Raw genomic sequence first — 19,811 nt, forward strand, 5'->3', positions numbered from 1 at the left:
TATTTATAACCTTAATCAAATCATCTGATGCCCTTTTGCTTTGACCTTCCCATCAGTAAAATGGGACAGTATTACTCTGAAGCATCATAGAAAAGTGCCAATGAAATCTATAAAAATAAGCACAGTGGTTGTCATTTATTGAGCTCTTAATTCGTGGCAAGTGCTTTAAGTGCTTTATCTCACTTCACCCTTGTGATCTATGGCATTGGCGTTTATTTTATAGCTGATTTATAATGTGTTAATTACTGCTGTACAGCAAAGTGGTTCAGTTATACATGTGTACATTCTTTTTTGAAATATTCTTTTCCATTATAGTTTATTTATTGAGTGTAGTTCCCTGTGCTATACAGTTCATCCTGTTGATTATCCATTCTGTGTATAAAAGCTTACATTTGCCTCCCTATGTCCGTGATTCTGTTTCTGTTTCGTAGGTCGGTTCATTTGTGTCATATTTTAGATTCTGCCTATACTAATAGGTGCCCTATGGTATTTGTCATTCTCCTTCTGCTTACTTCACTTAATGTGATCCTCTCCAGTTGTACCCACGTTGTTGCTGCTGCTAAGTCGCTTCAGTTGTGTCCGACTCTGTGCGACCCCACAGACGGCAGCTCACCAGGCTCTGCCGTCCCTGGGATTCTCCGGGCAAGAACAGTGGAGTGGGTTGCCTTTTCCTTCTCCAATGTGTGAAAGTGAAAAGTGAAAGTGAAGTTGCTCAGTCGTGTCTGACTAGTAGTGTCCCCATGGACTGCAGCCTACCAGGCTCCTCTGTCCATGCGATTTTCTAGGCAAGAGTACTGGAGTGGCTTGCCATTGCCTTCTCCGCATGTTGTTTGGCGTTATTTCGTTCTTTTTAATGGCTGAGTAGTACTCCAGTGAATTTATGTACCACATCTTTTAAATCTGTTCATCTGTCTATGGACATTTAGGATGTTTCCACAACATTTTGGCTGTTGTGAATAGTGCTGCTGTGAACATAAGGGTGCCTGTATCTTTTTGAGTTATAGTTTTGTCTAGATGTATGCCCTGGAGTAGGATTTCTGGATCATATGGTAATTATATTTTTAGTTTTCTGATGAACCTCCGTATTGTTTTCCACAGTGTCTATACCAGCTTACATTCCCACCAGTGTAGGAGGGTTTCCTTTTGACCACACCCTCTCCAGCATTTGTTATTTGTAGACTTTTAAAATTGTATTTATTTATTTTTAGTTTTGACTGCACTGGGTCTTCGTTGCTGGGCATAGTAGACTTTTCTAGTTGCGGTGAATGGGGGCTGGTCTCCAGTTGTGGTGCGTGGGCTTCTCGTTGCAGTGGCTTCTCTTGTTGTGGAGCACAGACTTAGTTGCCCCACGGCATGTGGGATCTTCCTGAACCAGGGATCAAACCTGTGTCCCCTGCATTGTCAGGTGGATTCTTACCCACTGGACCACCAGGGAAGTCCCAGTTATTTGTAGACTTTTTGATGATGGCCATTCTGACTGGTGTGAGATGGTACCTCACTGTAGTTTTGATTTGCATTTCTCTAGTAATTAATGAGGTGGAACATCTTTTCATGTGCTGGCATCGGTGTTGTGATACCCATTTGACAGGTAAGACATGCCCAAGGTCCTTGGGCTGCACTCAGAGCTGCATCTGTCTAACTCCAGGCATCTGTCTAACTCTGTGGCCACTGTGCGGAGGCGGCTGTGGTTTTAAAGTTGTTCCTAGTACCTGTATTTTCTGTTTGCTGTCATAAAAAATCACCACTTGTTTGGTGGGTTAAACAACACAACCTACAATTCTGTTCATCAGAAGCCTGACACATGTGTCACTGGGCTAAAATCAAGGTGTCAAGAGGGCTGTATTCTTTCTGGAAGCCTCCGAGGAGACTCTGTTTTCTTGCTTTTTCAGCTTCTAGAGGCCACCTGTTTTCTCTGGTTCATGGCACTCTTCCTGTGTCTTCATAGCCAGCAGCAGTAGCTTGGTTCTCATATTGCATTGCTTTAGTCTTGCTTTTCTTGTCATGTCTGTTTATCTGACTCTCTTCTCTGCCTTCCTATTCCACTTTTAAGGATTCCCGTGATTACATTAGGCCCTTACAGATAATCCCTGTATTTTGAGGTCAGCTGATTAGTGACTTCAATTCCATCTGCAGCTTTATTTCCCCTTTGTCATGTAATTAAACATATTCATAGGTGTGATATTGTGATTCATAATAAATATATATTTGATCTTCATCTGGTTTCTGTCACTGAGCTTCTAAAATCCTTGGAAATTCCTAAATGAGGAAAGACGGAAAGGTGTCTTTTGTCATGTTGAGGTGACCTTAGCAAGCACCAAATAACCTAAGGATGGGGTCTGACTGGTTAGAGGGTCAGAATGTACACTCATCTCTCCCACTGCCCCCCATCTCTGGGGAGACAAAAAGGACTAATCAGTCATGCCTCTGCCAAGAGGCCTTCACAGAAAACCCCGAAGTATGGACTCTGAGAGCTCTGGGTTGGTGAACACAGTAGAGCAGGGATCCCCAGCCTCCAGGATCTAATGCCTGATGATCTGAGGTGGAGCTGATGTAATAATAGAAGTTAAGTGCACAATAAGGATAATGTGCTTGAATCATCCTGAAACCACTCCCGCCCTCCCATCCATGGAAAAATCGTCTTCTGTGAAACTGGTCCCTGATGCCAGAAAGGCTAGGGACTGCTGCTGTAGCGATCTGGGGACAGTGGTGCCCTTGGAGAGCATGGAAACTCCATGCTCTTTCCCTATACCTTGCCCTGTGTATCTCTTCCATCTGCTAATCCTGAGTTATATCCTTTTAAAAGAAATGGTAATCTGGTAGGGAAGATGTTTCTCTGAGATGTAAGCCACTCTAGCTAATTGATGGAACCCAAGAAGAGGAGGTCGTATAACTGGTCAGTCAGAAGCACAGGTGACCACCTGGGTTTGCAGGCGACTGACATCTGAAGGAGTGGGGAGGGAGGTTGGCAGTACTGTGGTTGCTGCTGCTAAGTCACTTCAGTCGTGTCCGACTCTGTGGTACTGATCCTTTAATCTATGAAATTGTTGCTGTCTCTGGGTAGATAGTTCAGAATCGAGTTGAATTTTAGGCCACCCAGCTGGTGTCTGGAGCATCACTTGATGGTGTGGGAAAACTGCTCCCCTTATATTAGAACCCTTAACAGGTCCTGGGGATTAGGATGTGGACCATTTTGCTGGGGGTGGGGACATTATTCTGCCTGCCACAGTACCTATTCGGCAATGTGGTGGTGACTGATCTGGCATTCCTCTCAAACTGTGGCTGGTTGGCTTTGCAGGAGATCCGGTTGGAAAGAAACTGCAGCATGTAAGTTGCTTCCTTTTGCTCGTAAACAGGCCTTCTTCCACCCTGCAGCCTTCTCTTCCTCCTCCACCTGTCTTGTCCCGCCCAGAGTTTAGGAGTCAATCTCAGCATTTCTTGCCTGTTGATTTTGACCGTCATGCTTACGCTGTCACTTCAGTCCTGTCCAACTCTTCGCAACCTCATGGACTGTAGCCTGCCAGGCTCCTCTGTCCGTGGGGATTTCCTCAGGCAAGAATACTGGAGTGGGTTTCCATTTCCTTTACCAGGAAATCTTCCCGATTCAGGGCTCGAACCCACATCTCCTGTGTCTCCTGCATTGCAGGTGCATTCTTTACTGCTGAGCCACTGGGAGATCTGCTTTCACTATTAAGGATTAAAAAAGTCCAGTGGAGGGCTTCCTGGCTTGGAACCTGAGTCTGGAAGGAGGAAGGGAAACCCTCTGTCAGGAAGAGAGTATGGAGGCTTAGGCAAGGCCCTGATTGTTATGCCCAAACTCCTTTTGTTGGAGTTTCGCCTTGGGAGGCGCAATGCTAAATCCTGCATTTGACAGGTCCTGGAGCAGCAGTGACTTCCGACCCTCTGCAAAAGTATTTGGGGAGAATGGCGTGTTGGAGGAGCAGAAATCTCCAAGTGAGTTAGCCTGGGGGATGGTGTTGGTGCTGGGACCCTCAGACTGTCACCTGGATCCCAGTTAATCTACTCACTTTCTGTTCAAGCTGAAACCTGGCATCCGCCCAATCTGTCCTTGCTCTGGTCAGCCCCCGCGTTTCTTTTCACATGGTGGATGCGTCCCCCTGCCACCCACCGTGCGCACAGACCCTCAATCACTGTCGCATCGGCTGCTTCTAACCCCAGTCTCTTCTTGCCTCTTTCCGTTTCACCCTCCACCATCTCCAGAGTGACACCGCTCTGAAACATAGATGTGTTGGTATCAGCTCTCTGATTAAACCCTTCACCTCCTCTCACAGCCAGTGGGTTCCCTGAGACTGCTGCGGGCCACAGTCAGTGATTTCAGCACTTGGCCTGGCCTTCCTTTCTTGCCCCGCCTTTCTGCTCACCCACATGCAGCGTTTGGTCTAGCTGTTCCCCACCCCATGCAAACTTCCAGACGTGCCGGGCCTTTTCCCGTGTCCATGCCTTTGCATGTGCCATGCCCTCTGCCTGGATTCTCTGCCACCGCCCTCCTGCGTTAATCCCCTTCCTTATCTCCTTCGGCTGACTCTTAACTTTGAATCTTCATCAATACCCATTGTAAGTTGGATTCCTGGTGTGCTAATGACTCGTTGTCCTCCCTGCCTCTCCTGCCCCAGAGATTGCACTGCTGCCTTGAATTCAGTGATGTCTAAGGCCAGTGCTTAACTCGGAACCACTCCCATAATACTGACAAGTGTTTGCTGACTCTTTGAATGCTATTTAACTATTTTTTGTTCATGGAGGAGTAATGTTTGAAGGGGAATGTGTGTGTGTGTTTTAACATTTATCTCATGTTCTAACTCCTCTAACCTTACACCTGCCTTTTTTTTTTTTTTCCTTTTTTGCTATTTTAGAATTCAAGGGAAGAGAGACAGAGGTGTATGTTGGCAATCTCCCGCTGGATATCTCTGAGGTATGCCTCACTCTGTGCATGGTTTCTTCTCATCTTCTTTGGCTTCCCCCATATGACCTAAACCTGCCAGTAAGAATTTTTGCCAGTTTTAAAAGGTATTTTACATCTATGAACATGCAAGCAGTCACTAGTTGGTGACTAGGCTGACCATCTCATAGCTCACAGTTTGCCCTGGGCTTTGCCAGTTTTAGCATGAAGCATCCTGTACCCAGCCATCCATGTAGACCTCGGTGGGTGGCCACCCTCCTCATCGCTTGGAATGGAGGGCTGCAGTAAGGCTGCTTCCCTTTGGGAAGGGGGCCTTATGAGGGTTCAATTGCCAATCTTTTGATCATAGGGAGCCGTGGGGTCTCAGTCCAAAACTATGCTCATTTCACTTTGAAATGAACCAGTTCAGTTAGTTAACTGTGTTCAGAGAGTAGAATATAAACAGCCACATTTGACCCCAGGAATCTTCCTGTCTATTTGGGGAGGCCAGACCACCAAACCTGAAATAATTATAGAACAACATAAATATTTAAAATTTGTAGTAAGTACATTTGAACTACCGAAGAAAAGAGAATGAAAGTGTAATCTCCTGATTTGAGGCATCTCCTGGCTTTTTTTGTTTATTTTTGAGCATTAAAAATTTTTCACATTATGCAAAATAATGTGCCCAAGGCACTCTCAGCATGCTGAAAAATAAAGTGTGCTCAAACTCAGTCTTAGATGAAGCATGAGAGAAACTGACTTTTGTGGAGTCCCTGCTGCATGTCAGACATCTTTCAAAAATGTCCTGGTCTCGTGCCCGCTTGCCAGTTAGCTAAACTCAATCTTCTCTGCCCAAGTCATCCTTTATTCCTTTTACACTGTTACTATATTTTAATTATGAGATATGCTCCAGGAACTCGGCTAAATCCTTCATTAGTGTGGTTTTATTAAATTCTCATGATAGCTCTGCGTGGTGGGTGGTATCCCCATCTTGAAGATGAGGCAGACGAGGCTCCACAAGTTCCTCCTTAGCCAAGTACACAAACTCAGGGAGCGGTCAGCCAGGAGTTGAGTCCATGTCCACTGCCTGCAAGTACCCAGCCACATAATTGATAAGATGTGTAAATAACTCATCATAAAAACAGATGGACCTATTAGATTCTTATCTGACAGAAAAAAGAAAATGGTATTGGAGCACAGAGAGTGAAGTAATTCGTTTTGACCCAGTGAGTTAAATCTTGTTGAGTCAAAGTGGATGTGTTGGGGGATGCTTGGCATCTGGGAGAAGGGAGTATTGGGACTGACTCCCCTTCCCCTTGGCAGGCTGGTATAAGCCGTTACTTGACAGTGTGATGGAGGCAGGAGCCTTGCGGTGGTTGGCACAGTGGTCTGGGGCAGGCGAGGCGCTGAGCGGCTCTGCCTCCTCTCTGGATCTTGTTTCACGGCCAGGCCCTGGGGCTTGCTTGGCCATGCTGACCCACACTGTGGTATAGGGCACCTTTGGTCCTTGCCCACTTCACTAGAAAGCAACAGCCTTCCCCACAGTGGTTTCTTCCAACGTACAAACAGAGACTAGCCTCCTCGGAGAGGAAACACTTGAGCTAAAGAAGTAGGATTTTAAAAAGAAATGTCTGATTTTAACATTAATGCCTGCCTTGTCGAGAATTGTGAAGTGAGTGTCTGAGACTTTTACCTTTTTGCACACCAACAGACGAGCCTGCGGCAGTTTCATGGTTGTTGGTAGAAGATGAAAGTCTTGGATCAGAGATGACAGATGAATTATTACTCATAACAATAATAGTAGCTAGCATTTTACTTTATTAACATTTCATTTTTTATTGAGATATAAATCACATACCAAAAATTCACTATTTTAAAGCATAGAATTCAGTGGTTTTTAATATATTCACAAGGTTGCACAGCCATCACCATTAATTCCAGAATATTTTCATCACCTCGCAAGTAAATCTCGTAATCATTAGCAGTGCCTCCTGCTCTTCTCTTCCTCCAGCCGCTGGCAGCCACTAACCTACTTTCTGTCTCTATGGATTAGCTTGTTCTAGATATTTTATGTAAATAAAGTCATACCATGTCTTCACGTGCATAACACACTTTATAGCATGCCTCAGTACTTTATTCCTTTCTATGGCTACATTATTTATATGGATATATGTCATAGTTTATCCATTTATCACTGAACATTTGACCTATTTCCACTTTTTGGCTTTTATGAAAAATCTTATCTGAACATGGGAGTGCAAGTTTCTGTGTAAGTGTATGTTCTGGTTGTCTTGGGTATGTATCTAGGAGTGAAATTATTGACTCACGTGATAACTCTGTGCCAAACTGTTTTCCAAAACAGCTGTACCGTTTCACATTCATACCAACAATGTGTGGGGATCCCAATTTCTCCACTTCCTGGCCCAAAGCTATTATTGTCTGTCTTTTTGACTCTTGCCGTCTAGTAGATATGAAGTGGTATCTCATTGTGGTTTTGATTTGTGTTTTCATAGTAATTAATGAGCACCTTTTCATGTCTTTATTGTCTCTTTGTATATATCTTCTTTGGAGAAATATTTTTTAGATCCTTTACCCAGTTTAAAATCAGTTCATCTTTTTTGTTATTGAGCTGTAAGTGTTCTTTATATATTATGGATACAAGTCTCTTATCAGGTACATGATTTGTAAATATTTTCTCCCATCAGCTGTGTTTTATTTTGTCTGTAGTATCCTTTGAAACACAAACCTTCAATTTTGATGCGTTCCAATTTTCCATTTTTTTCTTTGGTTGCTTTAGGTGCCATATCTGAGAATCCATTGCCTAATCCAGGGTCACAAAGATTTACATGTATTCATTCCTCTAAGAGTTTTGTAGTTTTTGCTCTTATATTTAGGTCTGTAATCCTTTTTTAATTTATTGTTGTATGTGGTTTGAGGTCGAGGTCAGTTTCATTCTCTTGCATGTGGATATCCAGTTGCCCCAGCATCATTTGCTAAAGGGGTTATTTTTTCCCCACCAAATTATTTTGGCACCCTTGTTCAAATCCATTGACCATAAATGTAGCAGTTTATTTCTGGAGTCTCCTTCTATTCCATTGATCTGTATGTCTGTCCTTATGCCAGTACTGCACTTGCGTATTGTCGCTTTGTAGTAAGTTTTGAAATTGATCTCACACTTAACTCTTGAACCCAGTGGCTTGCATGCTCCCCTCACCAGTTTTCTGAAACTGGTCTTGCTGAGTATATGAGTAACCTTCATGATGCCAAATGGATTTAAAATCTTCAGATGCCTCTGTTTCCATAATTATGATTGATTGGATAACCTCAAAGCCCTCTCACAAGAAAATACTTGGAAATAGAAGCTAAAATATAAGAAATGCCACTTTTAATTTTTTATTTTGTATTGGGGTATACAGCTGATTAGGGGCTTCCCTGGTGGCTCAGCGGTAAAGAATCTGCCTGCAATGCTGCAGACCTGGTTTCCATCCCTGGGTCAGGAAGATCCCTTGGAGGAGGGCATGGCAATCTACTCTAGTACTCTTGCCTAGAGAATCCCAGAGGAACCTGGCAGTATGCAGTCCTTAGGGTCACACAGAGTTGGACACGACTGAAGGGACTAAGCAGCAGCAGCAAAGCTGATTAACAAACAACACTGTGCTAAGTTTCAGGTGATCAATAAAGGGGCTCAGCCATACATATGCATGTACCATTCTCCCCCAAACTCCCCACCCATCCCAACTGCCACATAACACTGAGCAGAGTTCCATGTGCTATACAGTAGGTCATTGTTGGTTATCTGTTTTAAATGTGGCAGTGTGTACATATCCATCCCAAACCCCTCATTTTCCCTTTCCCCCATCGTCCCCACCCCCACCCTGACCCTGGCAACCACAAGTTTGTTGTCTAAGTCTGTGGGTCTCTGTTTTAAGTTCATTTGTATCATTTCTTTTTAGATTACACATATAAGGGATGTCTTATGATATTTCTCTCTGTCTGGCTTACAGAGCCGCAGTGAACACTGGGGTGCATGCATCCTTTCAGGTCATGTTTTTCTCCAGATATATGCCCAGGAGTAGGATTGCAGGGTCGCACAGTAGCTCTGTTCTTAGTTTTTTAAGGAACCTCCATACTGTTCTCTATAGAGGCTGTATCAATTTACATTCCAACCAACAGTGTAGAAGGGTTCCCTTCTCTCCATACCCACCAGCATTTATTGTTTGTGGATTTTTTGATGATAGACTCTGTCTGGTGTGAAGTGATAGCTTGTCCGACTCTTTGTGACCCCATGGACTGTAGCCCTGCCAGGCTCCTCTGTCCATGGATTTCTCCAAGCAAGAATACTGGAGTGGGTAGCCACTCCCTTCTCCAGGGGATCTTCCCAACCCAGGGATCGAACCTGGATCTCCTGTATTGAAGGTGGATTTTTTTTTTTTTTTTTACCATCTGAGCTACCAGGAAAGCCCCAATAATTAGAGATGTTGAACATCTTTTCATGTGCCTCTTGAGAAATGCCACTTTAAAATACATAGCTGACTCTTAAAAAAGTAAGGAAAATTAAGAGGGCCCCAAATAAGCAATAACTGGAAAACTAGGAGGATCTGGTCAATTCCCTAGGGTCTATGCCTTCCTCAAAAGATTGGATTGGATTATAGCAGCCATGTAAGGGTACGAGATGACACTTGGGGCCTATGTGAGGAGGGGTATGGTAATCGACATCCCTGCAAAAGCAGGATGGTTGAAGGACTGGCCCCTCAGTGAAAGTGTGTGAACCACAAAACTTTGCTTGTTGGCCCAGGGTGGTGTTGAGAAAGTTAATCTGACTTGGCCAGGATCTGGGGCTGGTAGGGTAAACAGTCTTCCTAAGAACATATAACAGTAGGACTGATTTCATGTGAATTGTGGTTTAAATTCATATTACTTACATGGTCTGGGAACCTTCAAGCTAAAATTTAACTTTTGATAAAGTTAAAAACCCAATTCACAGAAAAACATGTAAACTGTGAGTGGCAGGAAACTTGCAAAATCTGATAAAGAGTATCTACAGAAAATACACAGAAAACATTGTCACTTGGGAAACAGGTATTTTAAAATCAAGAACAAGACACTAGTGCCTCTGTCATTCCTGTTTAACATTTTATGCAATCTCTGAGCTAGAGCAAGTGAGAAAATAAAAACGTGAGAGGTGTAAGAACTGGAAGGGAAAAAACAAAGTCATTATTTGCAGATTGTCTAAGTTGAAGCGCAGAAGACTCTTGGATATGTTAGAATTATAGATAGTTAAGCTGGTTGAATATAAGATAAATATACAAAAGTCAATTGTATTTCTATACAGAGGAAAAAAAAATGCAAAGAGCTAGAAATTAATAAAAGTTGTGCAAGACATCCGTTCCGTTCAGTCGCTCAGTTGTGTCCGACTCTCTGCGACCCCGTGGACTGTAGCCTACCAGGCTTCTCTGTCCATGGGATTCTCCAGGCAAGAATGCTGGAGTGGGTTAACATCTTCTTCTCCAGGGGATCTTCCCGACCCAGGGATCGAACCCAGGTCTCCCGCATTGGAGGCAGATGCTTTAACCTTTGAGCCACCAAGGAAGCCTCAAGACATAGATACAGAAAATTAGGCTTTACTGAAAGACATTAGGGAAGACCTCCACAAAGAGATGGATAAGAAGAATCAGTTTTATGATCCTTAAATTGATATATAGATTCAATACCATTGTGATCAAAATACCCAAAGGATTTTCGAAGCGCTTGACAAACTGATTCTAAAATTTACATGAAACAGAACATGTCCCATGAATAAACGCACCTTTTTTGAAGAGGAAGAATAAGGGAGACAGGAGAGGAGATTTTCCACTGTAATAATGATGACCTTGATGTGGATGCATTGCTAATTGTCAACGTATGAAACATAAAAAGTCCAGAAATAGACCTACAGGTATATGAAAACTTGGTGTGTATAATCAGGTGGCATTGCAGATGAGTTGGGAGAGAAGGGACTATTCAGTAAACTGGTTCTGAGATGTTTCTTTATCCATACAAGAAAAGTGAAATTGGACCTTTACGTTACAACATAGACTGATGGATTAAGGACATAACAATGTATAGCAAATACTGTACTTAGGGACACAACTTTGATAGCTTTCCCTTTGAGATCAGGAACAAGATATGAATACCGGCTATTGCTATTTCTGTCAACGTTGTACTGGTGGTCTTGCTCAGCGCAGCAGGCAAGGAAAAAGAAAGACGCAAGAATGGGAAAGGCAGAGATAAGTGTCATTAGTGCAGGTGATGTGATTGTGGTAGTAGAAAATCATGACCAGTTATCTGTATTCCCAGCTTGCACCTTGCCCATGAACTCTGAACTTGTCTATTCAGTTGCCTAGTCCTTATCTCTACTTGGGCAGCTAATAGGCATTTCAAACTTAGTGTGTCCAGCCTGCTCCTCCCACGGTCTTCCTCGTCTCAGTAAATGGCCCCAAACCTGGGAAATATTCTTGTTTCATATCTCACATGTTTTTTCACACTTCACATTCAATCTGTCAGCGGGTATAAAAATACACCTAGAATGAAACAGCCTTTTGCATCAGAAGGGAGGAAGAGAATGGAATATCTCTTTAAATTTGCCAAAATAAACAGTGGAAAGATAAAAAGGGAATAAAGATGGTGACCTCTGGGGGAGGGAAGGAAAAATGATAGAAGGGAGATGGAGGCACAATTTATTTTTTTATTAAAACATTTAAAAATTAACTTATTGGAGTACAGTTGCTTTACAATGTTGTGTTACTTTCTGCTGTACAGCAAAGTGCATCAGCTCTATATTTACATGTATCGCCTCTTTTTGGAGGGACAGTTTATGAATTTACCTTGTGTTATTGTTTTGACTTTAAAATATATGAATGTTTTCATGATTAAGAAAATAAAAGTGATCTATTAAAAAAAGAAATCCCTAAAAACTGAAAACAAACTAGTGATATAGTTAGTTTGGCGTCAGAGAATAGAATTATTCAAATTGACCTTAGAATATGATGTTTTGACTGTGTATCCTCAGTAGGCTATAGTACAAGCATAAAAGAACTGCAAAGAAATCTTAAACTTTGCTTAGTAATTTTGTTGTCTGTAGTAGTCCTGGTTGGAGAAGGCACTGGCACCCCACTCCAGTAATCTTGCCTGGCAAATCCCATGGACAGAGGAGCCTGGTAGGCTGCAGTCCATGGGGTCACTAAGAGTGGGACACAACTGAGCTATTTCACTTTCACTTTTCACTTTCATTCACTGGAGAAGGAAATGGCAACCCACTCCAGTCTTCTTGCCTAGAGAATCCCAGGGAAGGGGGAGCCTGGTGGGCTGCCGTCTATGGGGTTGCACAGTCGGAGAAGACTGAAGCGACTTAGCAGCAGCAGCAGTAGTAATACTGGTATTATTTGAACCTATTATATATTTAAAGTAGGATATAATAACTAGTATTGTTAAGAATAAAGATTTTCAGCATAAGATAAATAAAAACCATCTGAAGCTCTATAGGAATTAGAATCCATGATTACAATGATTATGCATATCTCCTAACTCTGCTGGTTGAAAGCCCTTGGTGCTCTTAACAACCCAGTGGCAATAAGATCCTAGATTGCTCACTTTAAATACCATTCCTCTGAAAGGAACTATACCTTTTTGGATTCCAGGTTTGGAACTGTTATGTGCCAGAAAGCTGGAAACCTCTCAAAGGCTATTAGGGTTTGATTGAAGGGAAGGGAGAAGTTGTAATTAGAGATGAGATACTTTTTCCTTGGAGCTATGTGCTGGAATATTTACAGATGTAGTGATGAGGTGATGAGATTTGTTTCAGAATAACCTAATGGCAGGGAGAGGTATAGATGAAATCAGTGTCCCTGAGTTAAGAATTTTTTTTCCGGGCAAGGCTCTACTGGGAACTCGTGTTATAGCACGAAGGAGCGAAAACAGGGAACAGGTGCCCTTATTTGTTCCCTTTTTTTTTGAACTGAGAATTAAGGCTGACAGGTATATAGGAATTTGTTATACTGTTTTCTATGCATGTTGAAAAGTTTCCAAATAAAAAGACATAAGAACAAGCAAAAAGAGGGTCCTGTGGGCCAAAAATGGGACAATTCATGTTTCAAAAATACTAATGACTACCTTTGATTAAAACTTACTAGTGATAAAAAGCAATGATTTGTAGTGATACCTAAAGAAATAATACATAAACTCACTGGACACATTGAAGGTAGCAAGAAATAGTTCGGTAATGTAAAACTTGGTAATTAAAGGAAAAGATTAAGTGTTTATCTTGCTTTTCCAACACCAGTGCCATTTCAGGGCAAATGAATAACACTAGTGAATGAGAGAAAGTTCTTTACAGAGGAACTCTAGCTCATAAATGCAGAGGGAACAGTTGAAAATCATCATTTTGCAAACCATAATACCTATTTCAGACAGTGGTTATCAGAGAATGGTAAATTCATTAGATAAAACATTGATGGGCAGTTTTATAATGAAAGGATCAGGCTGTTACTGTCTGCATTTGTGTTTTTTTTTGTGTGTGTGAGCCTTGCAGCATGTGGGATATTAGTTTCCCAAGCAGGGATTGAACCCCTGCACCCTGCAGTGTGGAGTCTTAACCATTGGATCGCCAGGGAAGTCCCTGTCTGAATTTGTTGATTAATTTGGCATCGCCTAAAGTGAGACAACCAGGTATAAGTCTCCTAAAGTGATGTCATATTAGTGAAGAAGATCTTACACCATCTATAAAGTATTCTAGCCAAAAATGTAAATAATAACCTATATGTGAAAGCTCCATGGCTAACTTCTAGTCTAAAGGAAACAGGGGTGGGGATAGAAGATTAAGTTAAATGCTTACAATAAGGAAGCAGTACTCTTGTCTACAGAACAGCTGACCTGGTATATATTACAAGTCAAAGTCACGGAAAAATTAAAGCAGAGAGATCTGATGTAAAGACGTTTAGAAGAGACCTTAGAGAAATGATGACCAAACAGAATAAGCAGACCTTGTTCTGACCCTGACTGCGACAAAACAATCGTTAAAAGATATTTTTGAGACAGTTGATGACATTTGTCTGTTAGTTGTTTGTAGTTTGATAAGTCTCCTCTCTGACTTAATATGTCAGCTTAATGCTTAATCACCATTGAACTCACCATGCACATTTCTCATTGATTTTAATTGATTGTATGTCTTTCCTAAATAAGATCAGTCCCAGGAGGGACTTCCCTGGTGGTCCAGTGGCTGAGACTCCACACTCCCAGTGCAGGGGGCCTGGGTTCAATCTCTGATCAGGGAACTAATCCCACATATTCCAAATAAGACTTCTCATGCTGCACGGAAAATCAAAGATCCTGTGTGCTGCAACTGAGACCTGGTGCGCCCAATTAATGAATAAATAATAGGTGGGGACCTAGAGCCCATTGTACAGAGTGAAGTAAGAAAGAGAAGAACAAGTATTATATGCTTACACACATATATGGAATCTGGAAAGATGGTGCTGATGAAATTATTTTCAGGGCAGCAGTGGAGACACAGAACAGACTTATGGACACAGAGGGGCGCGGCAGAGGGGAGAGGAAGGAGAGGGTGGGATGTATGGAGAGAGTAAGGTGGAAACTTACATTACCATATGTAAAATAGATAGCAATGGGGATTTGCTGTATGACTCAGGGAACTCAAACCAGGGCTCTGTAACAACCTAGAGGCCTGGGATGGGGAGGGAGCTTCAGAAGGAGGGGGCATATGTATACCTATGACTGATTCAAGTTGATGTTTGGCAGAAACCAACACAGTTCTGTAAAGCAATTATCCTTCAGTTAAAAAAAGTAAATAAATTTAAAATAAAAAAAAAAAAAGATCAGCCCCAGGAGGGGAGAGACTTTGGGTACCCTGTTCACGGCATGGAAGACATTTTCTAGCATAGAGTAGACACTTAAGAATCATTTGTTGAATGAATTAGAGGAAGTGGACAGTGAGTACAGACAAGTTTTTCAAGGATTTTTGTAATAAAGAAGGATAGGAAGCGGGGTGGGAGCAGGAGGGGGTTGTAAGTTGTATTTAAGTATTTAGATAGTAAATATTAGAGCTCATTTGTATGCCCATCCAGTGGGGAGGGTAGTTAATGCAGGAAAAAGAGGAGATGGTTTAGTATGAAAGACGTTGAGAAGGTTAAGAGGGGTTGTCCGGAGCAAGGACGGGTCTTCTATGTAGAGGGGTACACAAGGGTGCAGGGAGGTTGACTGATGTGGTGGCAGGGGGTGGGAGTTCCTTTTGATTGCTTGTCTCTTCTCAGCAAAGAATCAGGGTTATCTGCTGAATAGAAAGAGGGCAAGGAAGGTCTGAGTGGAGAAGTACACTGCAGTAGTTTTGTTTGGGAGGCTGATGATTAGGAATATGTAGTAGGAATGCCTGGAGAAGGCAATGGCAAGCCACTCTAGTACTCTTGCCTAGAAAATCCCATGGACGGAGGAGCCTGGTGGGCTGCAGTCCGTGGGGTCGCTGGGGGTCGGACACGACTGAGCGACTTCACTTTCACTTTTCACTTTCACACATTGGAGAAGGAAATGGCAACCCACTCCAGTGTTCTTGCCTGGAGAATCCCAGGGACAGGGGAGCCTGGTGGGCTTCGTCTATGGGGTCGCACAGAGTCGGACACGACTGAAGTGACTTAGCAGCAGCAGCAGTAGGAATGCCAGAAGCACTGAACAAGGAAATGACCTGCAGTCAGTGATCAACCACAGTGGAAAGAGGAAGGCAAGGGCCGGTGGGGCGGGGCCGGGTGGGGCAGAACGGATGGCCAGAGAGTCAGGATAGGGTTGGGAGTTTGCGGGATGGTGGGAAAGTGGCAGAGTTTGAAGGATCACAGCCCCAGAGAATATAACTGGGGAACCAGAGGTGTGAGAAGGAAGGGTGGTTAGAGAGCAGGGACTCAAGTTGCCGTTTGGAGGTAGGCAGTCATTGGTAATAGTGGGGTCCAGGGTGTGTCCTGGGAGGAAGGGAGCTCAGGTGATGGGGACACCGCTGTTGGTCCCTTTCTCTCCTCTGTGTGTTTTCTCTTTATGACTTTTTGTCATTTCATACATTTAAAAAAAATGTATCTGTGTTGGCATATACATGCAATGCCAATAAACAGATGCTTAGCTGGTGTCATAGGAAACTGCTGGTACTTGACCAGTTTTTATCTGCAGAAATGTCACATCACACGGCTCAAATTAAATATTTCCCAGTTTTTGCCACTTTCTTTTCTTTCTTTTTGACTGCGCTGGGTCCTTGCTGCTTTCCACGGGCCTTCTCTAGTTGCATGGAGCGGGGGCTGCTCTAGTTTCCATGTGCAGGCATCTCATGGTGATGGCTTCTCTTGTTCTTGAGCGTAGACTCTAGGTGCTCAGGCTTCAGTAGTTGCAGCTCCTGGTCTCCAGAGCAGGGGCTTAGTAATTGTGGCAGATGGGCTTGTTCCATGGCATACAGGGTCTTCCCCAACCAGGGATCGAACCCGTGTCCCTGGCATTGGCAGGCAGATTCCTATCCACCATGCCACCGGGGAAGTCCTTTTGGCACTTTAAACAGAGCTTCAGGGTGCTGACTTGTACGCATGTCTATGTGCATGTCTCTAGGACCTCACCTGGGTGTGGGGCCAGAGCCACACGGTGCACACAGCTTGACCAGGAGGGGAGAGAGGCCTCCAGTCCTGCCAGCAGCATCAGCAGCAGAATTCCATTATCCTTACCAACACCAGCTTGGTGTTGTCCAGCTGCTAAATTACTGCTGTCCAGTGTATGTGGAATCATTTAGCATGCAGGTAACCTTCTGCCTGTCTGGTACGAAGTCAGTGGTCCATAAATGCTCATGCCATAATTATTGGCAGGCTACAGTAGATGTTTTTTGTAATGATTGATTGAAAGGAGTATATTAATACATGAAACAGGTTATGAGGCAGAGGATACTGTTTGATCCCTTTGTCTCTATGTACAGTACTCATGTTTTGGTGGTAAGATTATGGGTGATATCTCTATTTTGCTTATCTGTATTTTTAAACTTTTCTATAATAAACATTTAATGCTTTGATAATTAAAATATCCTAGTAACTAATTTTCATTATTTAAAATGATATGTAAAAGATACCCTAAGGGATATGAAGCAATTTTAGCTTAATGTACTAAGCTTCCTGTCAAATCTGTAGTAAAAAATTTTTTTAAATAAGCAAACTGAACTATTAAGGAGCAGAAAAATAATGTCATATGTTATGCCTTTAGATTTTCGTAGTTCCTGATGCTCGCTATCAATGAGAACAACACCCGCTGCTGGGATGACCTCACCGACAGTGCTGGACAGGTGTCGGCAGGTCTCCCTTGTATTTGTGTGTGTGTGGTCCTTCTCTCTCCTACTCTCAAGCACATTTTCTGAAAATGAGTGCTTCCTGAATCACTTTGATACCAGGGAACAGTAGTTTTTGACCTTGGCTGCATATTGCCATCATCTTTTAAAGAATATTCATAAAATTACTGCTTTAATCTCAACCTCAGAGATTCTGATTTTGTTCATCTGGGGTGGGCCAGGCATCACTCTGGTAGGTAGTTTTTTTTTTAAGTAACTTTCCAGCTGAATCTTATATGCAGTCAGAATTGAGGATCGCTGCTATAGGAGAAGGATTTGCCAAGTTTTCTGTAAAGGGTCAGATGCGTGCATGCTAAACCACTTCAGCTGTGTCTGACTCTTTGTGACCCCGTGGACTGTAGCCCACCAGGCTCCTCTGTCCATGGGATTCTCCAGGCAAGAATACTAGAGTGGGTTGCCATGGCCTCCTGCAGGGGATCTTCCCAACCCAGGGATCGAACCCACCTCTCTGCAGGCAGGTTCTTCACCACTAGCACCACCTGGGAAGCCCCAAAGGGTCAGATAGTAAGTTTTTATGCTTTGCGGGCCATATGCCTCTGTTGCAGATACTCTGCCACTGGGGCATGAAAGCGGCCATGGAGAATACGTAAATGAACGTGCGTGGCTGCACTCCAATAACACTTAGAAAAAGGGTGGTGGGTTGGATTTGGCCCAAGGCTGTGGTTTCCTGACACCTGCTATCGAAGGTACAAAAATATGGGAGTTTTCTCTTATTTTATTTCATCATTTATTCATTGATTTATTTTTGGCTGTACCACATGGCTTTGGAGATATTAGTTCCCTGACCAGGGATTGAATCCATGCCATTGGCAGTGAAAGCACAGAGCCCTAACCACTGGACCACCAGGGAATTCTGTCTTTTAATAATAGCAAAATCTGACCTGAAGAAAGGTATCGTTTGCATGATATCATGAAAAGAATGCAAGATTTGAGGTTAGAAGCCTTGAGTTCAAATCTTGACTCCAAATTAGCTGTGTAATCTTAGGGCAGTCACTTAATTTCGATGATCTTTATTTTATGCATTTGAGAACGAGGACAATAGTAATATTCACTTCATGGGGTGGTTTTAAAGATCAAATGGAATAAGCATATGATACTGGCAAGCCACTCCAGTACTCTTGCCTAGAAAATCCCATGGATGGAGGAGCCTGGTAGGCTGCAGTCCGTGGGGTCGCTAAGGGTCGGACACGACTGAGCGAGTTCACTTCCACTTTTCACTTTCACACATTGGAGAAGGAAATGACAACCCACTCCAGTGTTCTTGCTGGGAGAATCCCAGGGATGGGGGAGCCTGGTGGGCTTCCGTCTATGGGGTCGCACAGAGTCGGACACGACTGAAGTGACTTAGCAGCAGCAGCAGTGCTTTATAAACTGAAAATGCTAAGCACATATTGCTTGTTCTCACAAATTGCTTGTTGCTCAGCATCTTGTAGATTCATGTGTAATAAACATTAAATATTTAAAAGTAAAAGCAAATTAGAAAATTTGAATTTAAATGTAATATAAATATGAAGACTCGGAAAAATGAGCTATACATTATGCATTTCTCTTCCCTTGCCAACAAAGTGACTTTAGATTGGTAATAACAGAAGATGGTATAAATATACATTTTCCCAAAGTAGAATTTTCTTGGGAAACATTGGTTTTCATCACAGGTGTGGGATTTGCAGTGGGAACGGCCAGTGGGGAAGCTGGTGAATGCGAAAGGGGGGAGGTGCAGGTAGGAGTTGACAGGGAGGCCTGAGGGGAAGCTACGGCCGTGGGCAGCGCATCCGTGACCTGCAGGAATGCGTTGTCAGCGGAGCAGGAACAGCAGCCAAGCTGCAGCCAGGAGGGAGTGGGTGGGGAGGAAACAGAGGCAATAGGCGGACACAACTCTTTCTACACATTTGGCAGAAAAAGAGAAAAAATAGGGTGTCGCTCAAAAGGGCATCAGGGTTGGGTAGATGTTATCTCAAAACAGGGAGGGCAGTCATGGTTGGAGCCCAGGGGTGGGAGTGGGACTAGGATCCATGGAGAGGGAGCCTGAGGGCAGGCATGAGGGAGAGTTGAGAATTAGATGGAGAGATGTCCAGGGGAGGTGATTGTATCCCCAGGCGGCAGAGGCCTGGCTGCAGTGAGGAAAGTTGGGGTGGTTGGTAGGGATGAGGAGACTTACAGAGCAGGCATGGCAGACAGCTCCATCAGCAGCTGACCAGAGATGAGTGTGCTCCCTCCATGCGCTGCCCCCTCTGGACTTGACTTTTAGATGTTGCTCCGCCCCATCGGTTAAAAAGAGATCATGCATTTATGAACTGTAAGCCCTTTGAGTGCAAGACTTATGTCAATTTCAAATTCATATCTCCTGTAACACTTGGCATAAGGCTTGTGGGTAGCTCAGGTTTGCTGTCAGACGTGTCAGGAAAGAAATGAACGGACGTTGCCATGAATACAGGACTGAGTCAGCAGACTCAATTAAAAATGCCTTCCCGCCTAGGTAACGATGAAAGGGAGATAGCCTAGAGATTC

The 19,811-nt window shown here is 43.3% G+C and overlaps 1 protein-coding gene across 2 annotated transcripts in view; it reads left to right on the top strand.

Moving 5' to 3' along the window:
* The first annotated feature begins 3,027 nt into the window (after positions 1-3,027).
* Positions 3,028-19,811, top strand: part of TDRD10 (tudor domain containing 10) — a 49,617-nt gene continuing 32,833 nt past the window's right edge. For both annotated transcript variants that reach the window (XM_055402854.2, XM_055402855.2), the window contains exons 1-3: positions 3,028-3,324; positions 3,872-3,951; positions 4,869-4,927. In XM_055402854.2, the coding sequence (XP_055258829.1) occupies positions 3,179-3,324; positions 3,872-3,951; positions 4,869-4,927 (285 nt within the window). In that variant the 5' untranslated portion in view covers positions 3,028-3,178. The remainder of the gene's footprint in view (positions 3,325-3,871; positions 3,952-4,868; positions 4,928-19,811) is intronic.

Source organism: Moschus berezovskii, chromosome 4, assembly GCF_049115385.1.
Source record: "Moschus berezovskii isolate FMDL1 chromosome 4, NW_MosBer_1.0, whole genome shotgun sequence".
NCBI lineage: Eukaryota > Metazoa > Chordata > Mammalia > Artiodactyla > Moschidae > Moschus > Moschus berezovskii.